Source organism: Globicephala melas, chromosome 2 (assembly GCF_963455315.2).
Source record: "Globicephala melas chromosome 2, mGloMel1.2, whole genome shotgun sequence".
Taxonomy (NCBI): Eukaryota; Metazoa; Chordata; class Mammalia; order Artiodactyla; family Delphinidae; genus Globicephala; species Globicephala melas.
In genome coordinates this window covers 32,655,876-32,661,875 of record NC_083315.2, presented here as the reverse complement: position 1 = coordinate 32,661,875, position 6,000 = coordinate 32,655,876, and the positions used below count along the sequence as shown (strand labels likewise).

General features: G+C 42.9%; 1 protein-coding gene across 19 annotated transcripts in view; it reads left to right on the top strand.

Annotated features, from left to right (window-relative positions):
- Window positions 1-1,669: 1,669 nt before the first annotated feature.
- MTHFS (methenyltetrahydrofolate synthetase) overlaps window positions 1,670-6,000 on the top strand; it is a 278,936-nt gene continuing 274,605 nt past the window's right edge. For 17 of the 19 annotated variants that reach the window (XR_009562830.1, XR_009562829.1, XR_009562831.1 and 14 more), the window contains exon 1: window positions 1,670-1,967. Coding sequence is in view for 3 of the 19 variants with exons in the window: in XM_060293744.1 (XP_060149727.1) it covers window positions 1,851-1,967 (117 nt within the window). In the remaining 16 variants the exon portion in view is untranslated. Of the gene's footprint in view, window positions 1,968-2,146; window positions 2,283-6,000 lie in introns of those variants that run through there. The other 2 variants (XM_030878447.3, XR_011377218.1) reach the window with 2 other exon arrangements.

Sequence of the window (6,000 nt, the reverse complement as noted above, 5' to 3'; positions counted from 1 at the left end):
TTAGTTGTCCCAGCATCATTTGTTAGAAAAGACTATTCTTTACCTATAGAATTATCTTGGTACTTCTGTCAAAAAAACAAAAAATCGACTATAAATGTAAAGGCTTATTTCTGGACTCTCAATTCTATGACATTTTCCTATCTATCTTTAAGCAAATACCATACTGTCTTGATTACTGTAACTCTGTAGTAACTTTTGAAGTTGGAAAGTGTGAGTTTTCCAACTCTGTTCTTCTTTTTCAAGGTTGTTTTGGTTATTCTGGGTTCCTTGCATTTCCATATGAATTTTAGGATTGGCTTATTGATTTCTGCAAAAAGGCCAAATTTGATAGGGACTGCATTGATTCTATAATTTGTGGAGTACTGCTATCTTAAAAATACTAAGTCTTCCGATCTATAAACATGAGCTGTCCTTTCACTTATACAGGTTTTCTTTCTTTCAACAATGCTATGTTGCTTTCAGAAGTTTAACTCTCCCTTTGTTAAATTTATTCCTAAGTATTTTATTTTTCTAATGCTCTTGTAAATGGAATTGTTTTTTAAATATCAGATTATTCATTGTTAGCATATAGAAATCTGTATTAGAGTTCTTCAGAGAAACTGAACCAGTAGGATATATATCTTATATCTTATTATATATACCTGATAATATATCTCCTATTAATATTATTTCCTGATATATGTGTATGCGTGTGTATATATATATATATGTATGTATTGATACAGAACAAATAGACAATATCTATCTATAAAGAGAATATAAAGAATTGGCTTATGTGATTATGGAGGCTAGTAAGTCTGTTCTATGTCTCCTTCTGTTCTTTCTATCCTATTCCACTGGTCCACTGTATATTCAAGTGGCAGTACCACACTGTATATTCAAGTGGCAGTACCACACTGCTTATTTTCTCTAAACTTCCAACAATTTCAGTTTATTTTCTTTACCCACCGAATTATTAACTTTCTCACCTTTTCATCAGATTACTGAGCCTTTCTCCACGCCTAGTTATTCCCTTGAGCTACTATCCTCTCTCCTCCCAATCCAGGTCACATGCCCTGCAAGAGAAAAAAATTCTTGGTGTCTCCACTTCCTCAAGTCTTCAGTTTCTGAAGGAATAGAACTTTCTTTTTTTTTTAAATTTCATTTTATTTTTTTGGCCATGCGGCATGTGGGGTCTCAGTTCCCCCACCAGGGATGAACCCGCACCCCCTGCTTTGGAAGCGTTGTCTTAACCACTGGACCGCCAGGGAAGTCCCGAAACAGAACTTTTATAGTAGGAGCAAGTTCCAGTTATTCTACAGTGAAAATATTGTTGGACCTTGAGCCTGTAATGAACTAACTTTCAGTCCTGAGTTCTCCAGAGGTGAACAGAAGAGACATGCTGATAGTAAGAGAAAATCACTTGCTTCATCAAGCATCTGTCCCGACCATCGGCAGTAAACCAGCTCCCTCCCAGCTACTGGAAAAGAAAAAGAGGAAGGCATTATTACAGACAAAAAAAAGTCATCTTCCCTTTAGCTAACAGGTCTGTGTATCATGTAAATTTCTCTATTCGGCCTGCCTTTGCCTTTTCAGGCCCCAGAGAGCCCCAGTACTACACCACACGTGGCACCCAGGGAATCCTGAGTCTTTATATAACTCCTTGCAGTAGTACCGCCGGCCCAGGGAGGTCAGGCGTGCAGATCTGTCACGGCTGCCCTCGACTTGCTGGGGGAGGGGCGTACATTGACCGCGAAGGCTGCACGTAGTTCGGGTACCAAGGGCGGGAGGCGTGGTGCGCCCGGCGACCCGGAAGCGGGAGGCCAGCGGACCCAGCGGCCTGCGGACGGGACCCGGATCGCACCCGCGAGATGGCGGCGGCGACCGTGAGCAGCGCCAAGCGGAGCCTGCGGGCCGAGCTGAAGCGGCGTCTGCGGGCGCTGAGCGCCGAGGAGCGGCTGCGCCAGTCCCGCCTCTTGGCCCAGAAGGTGGGAGAACGCGACAACAGCCGCTGTAACGCCGGACCCGGAAGCCTCCAGGCCTGCGGATCTGCGCAGGCGCAAGCCTCCGGCGCGCGCACGGCCGCCCGGCGCGCGCACGGCCGCCCGGCGCGCGCACGTCCTCTGAGGGCGCGCAGTGTTCCTCTGAGGGCGCGCAGTGTTCCTCTGAGGGCGCGCAGTGTTCCCCTCAGCGCGCGCAAGTCCAGTTGTGGGTGTTGGAACGCTGTTGGGTTCAGTGTTCGCGCCGTGGAGAGTTATGGGGTTTGTGAGGGAGAGGATGGAAGTGGGTGACAGACTGCTGAGGTAAGAGCAGCGTGAGAGCAGAAAGATCTGGAGGGGGAGACGGGCGGACACCTGAGCGCCAGTGTGGCTTCAGTGAGTCTTAGAGTCTTAATGAATTACAGGGGACTTCCACCCGGCGGTCCGGTGGTTAGGACTCAGCGCTCCCGCTGCAGGGGGCGCGGGTTGGCTCCCTGGTCGATCGCACATGCCACGCAGCGCGACCAAAAAAAAAAAAAAAAAAAAAAATTAGAATCCAGTCATAGCAGTAAAATGAACAGAGAAAGATGCAATTACTTCAGACGAGGGAGCCCAAAATGGGGTGCAGAGATGCTCAAGGATGGAAGCCCTTCACTGAGCCTGTGGAGGGCAGAGCCCTGTCTCCGTAGCCTCAGGGCCTAGCCTTCTCATCACTCAGTAGGTGAACATTAAATGCTTTTTTGAATTAATGAAAGACCTGATTCTCATACTTAGGCTGCCCAAGAAGATAGGAAGCAGAAGAGAGAAATTAGAGGAATGAGTCCAGTTTCGTGCCTGTTGGTTATAATACCTCGATTTTGTTACTTTCGCACACTGACTTGTTATATACTACCTTGTAGTATAATACACGTTCATGTAATGCCAGTTTTCGTATCGGTAAAATGGCGGACAGATCCTGTCCGGAAGGCACGTGTCTGGGAGACTGGTTTTTGTTGGACGCACGAAGGAAAAAAAATTGATGTCCCGTGAATAAGTAAATGTTAGTAATTCTAAGTCAAACTAATGATCCCTCTTCCCCAGCATCCTGTCTCTGACATAGATACCAATGTTATATTCGGAAATTAGCATGGGAGTTCTTTTCCTTGATGTCCCTTGAAATTAGATATGCCGTAAGAATTTCTTAATTATCCTTCACTAGTCTATCATCCATTAGTTTCTCAAATTCAAGGTTCCTATGGGTTAAAGCAGTAAAGCAAATACAAGCATTTCATTCCCCTCTCCATATACATAGGTGTGCGGGAGGGGATCTATGCAGATGTTAGCTTATTTATTCAAACTCAGTACTTTTAGCTATATGAGGAAGGCATTAGTTGCTTTAGTAGATGTAGAGAAGTATAGGATCTTATCCTTACTCTCTAGGTGCTTAAAGTTTAGCGAATTAATTCACATATATTGAACTCATACTGTGGGCCATACTTTGCTATGTAGTGGGTTGTAGGAATGAAAAAGATAGGCTTATTGGACTTCCCTCGTGGTCCAGTGGTTAAGACTCTGTGCTCCCAATGCAGGGGGCCCGGGTTCGATCACTGGTCAGGGAACTAGATCCTGCATGCTGCAACTAAGAGCCCGTATGCCGCAACTAAAAGATCCCACATGCTGCAACTAAAGACCCAGCACAGCCAAATAAATAAATATTAGGGTAGAATTGTTACTCTGAAGGAGCAGAGAGTCTTCAAGAGGAAACAGACATGTGAATAAAGAATTGCAGTGCTTTGAGATACAGGGTAAAGGTAAACACCAAAGCTGTAGAAACCTAGCTTAGGGGAGGGGGAATCAGAAGGCTTGCTTTCTATAGGGAGAAGTTTGAGAAATATTTTGTAGTACAAGATGAATTTTGTCAGGTGAAGGGAAGATAGGGTGGGTGAACATGTGCAGGAATATTTTGGCAAGAGAAGGAAAGACAATTTAACATGGGTTTTGGAGCTCTTTAGCTCTGGATTTAATCTGGCTCCACTGTGTTTTAGCTGCATATGGCCTTGGACAAGTCCTCTAATCTTTCTGAGCCTCTGGTTCCTTATCTGTGAAAGGAGAATGTCATCCTTGAAGACGTCTTGTGAAGGTTAAAGCAGTGTGTTAAGGGATGCATTGAGTGCTTCACATATTTTTGATATATCGTTTAGGAAGAGAATATTGGCAGCATTTTTGGAAAATGGGTTGGGGGTGGAAGAATGAGAAAAAAATACATGGAGACCAGTAAGGGGCTGTTGTGATAATTTGGGTGAGAGGTAATAAAGATGTAAACGAGGGCATGGGCAGTGAAGGTGAGGGGAAAAAGCAGGTGAATGGGAGACTATGTAGTGAGAATCAGCGGGACTTGGCAATTAACTGGATGGAGAAGAGAGAGTACTGGAAAAGGGGAGCCACCTATGATTCCAAACTTTAGAGCTGTGGATAAAGGGTTTTGAACATTACTAGGCACAAGGAAGGTAAGAGTTGGAGCAGATTTTGGAGGGGCATGGGGACAATAAAGATGAGTTCAGTTTGGTTTGTCTATAGTAGATTAGAATTAAAAAAAACTCCAGGTGGGAATAGTAGCCATATAGAGACAGAACCACTGATACCAGTAGATTGACAACTGAGAGCTGGCATCAGAGAGAGAAAAATTCAAAAGCAGACCCATGACTCCCAGTAATAAACACATTTTACTCCATACAAATAAATGTACTCATATAAGAAATCTGTTTCACAACCAGGTGTTTGACAACTCTTACTATATACAACGAACTTTAATATTTTCTATTTCATTTGCTGATTGTAACCCACTGTTGACTTCATGACCAACCAATGGATCAAGGCCCAAAATATCAACATACTGGGACTAGAACAATGTTTTGCCATAGTACATGTTCAATACAGTAAAGGTATTAAATGATGCCTTTCTCCCAATAATTAAAAAAAAGGCAAATTTATTCTTATTGACACAGCACTTTTTTAATAATTTACAAGTTTATCAGAAAAGTAATGTATGGTAAAGAAATTATACTTTATGCCATATCTTGACTCCTCAACAAATAAGTTGAGGAAATTAGTGCCAAGTACTCATTTTGTTTTCCATTCTATCTGCCAATTTGTGACACCTTTATCGTTATATTTACATTGCCAAGTTTTTATAATATTTGTGCTCTGTTCTGTAACTGTAATGAGTCTACTGAGCATTTTCTGTGCCTGATTTCCAAACTTGAAATTCAAGTAAATAGTATTTACAGTATTGTGGTTATATATATAGTGTTCACTACAGAACCAAATTGTATCATTGAATATGTAAGAAAAGGATATACAATTCAATGTCACTAGACGTGTGTGGCTAGGAGGGGAATATATCAAGTGTTAATATCAAATACTTTCTTTTTTCTTATGCTTTATAATTGCTCGAAATTATGGCATTCTTAATTTTCCTATTTGGAGTATAAATTTCTAATTTAGCTCTCTGTTCAAGTTTCCGATTGCCTTTGTTTTTCCTTTTTGGCAAAATAAGAATATGCCTTATCAATAGATTCTTTTTCATTTTGTTTGTTAAAATAAATCCACTTTCTTCTTGAAAGCACTCTAGTCCACTGCTCCCTCTGGTCTGGTTGACTTTGAGTCTGTGCTATAGCCATTGCCCTGGGGTTCCTCTTTCTCTGCTTTTAAGTTAGGGCTGTTTTTTGAATCCAGTATCTTCTCTCTTAGACCTCTTCCTTCCTTCTTCTTTTTCTTTATTTTCTTTCTTTATTTTTGGCTGCATTGGGTCTTCGTTGCTGCGTGCAGGCTTTATCTAGTTGTGGTGAGCGGGGGCTACTCTTTGTTGGGGTGCACGGGCTTCTCATTGTGGGGGCTTCTCTTGTTTCAGAGCACAGGCTCTAGGCGCATGGACTTCAGTAGTTGTGGCTCGCGAGCTCTAGAGCTCAGGCTCAGTAGCTGTGCGCATGGGCTTAGTTGCTCTGCGGCATGTGGGATTTTCCCGGACCAGGGCTCGAACCTGTGTCCGCTGCATTGGCAGGCA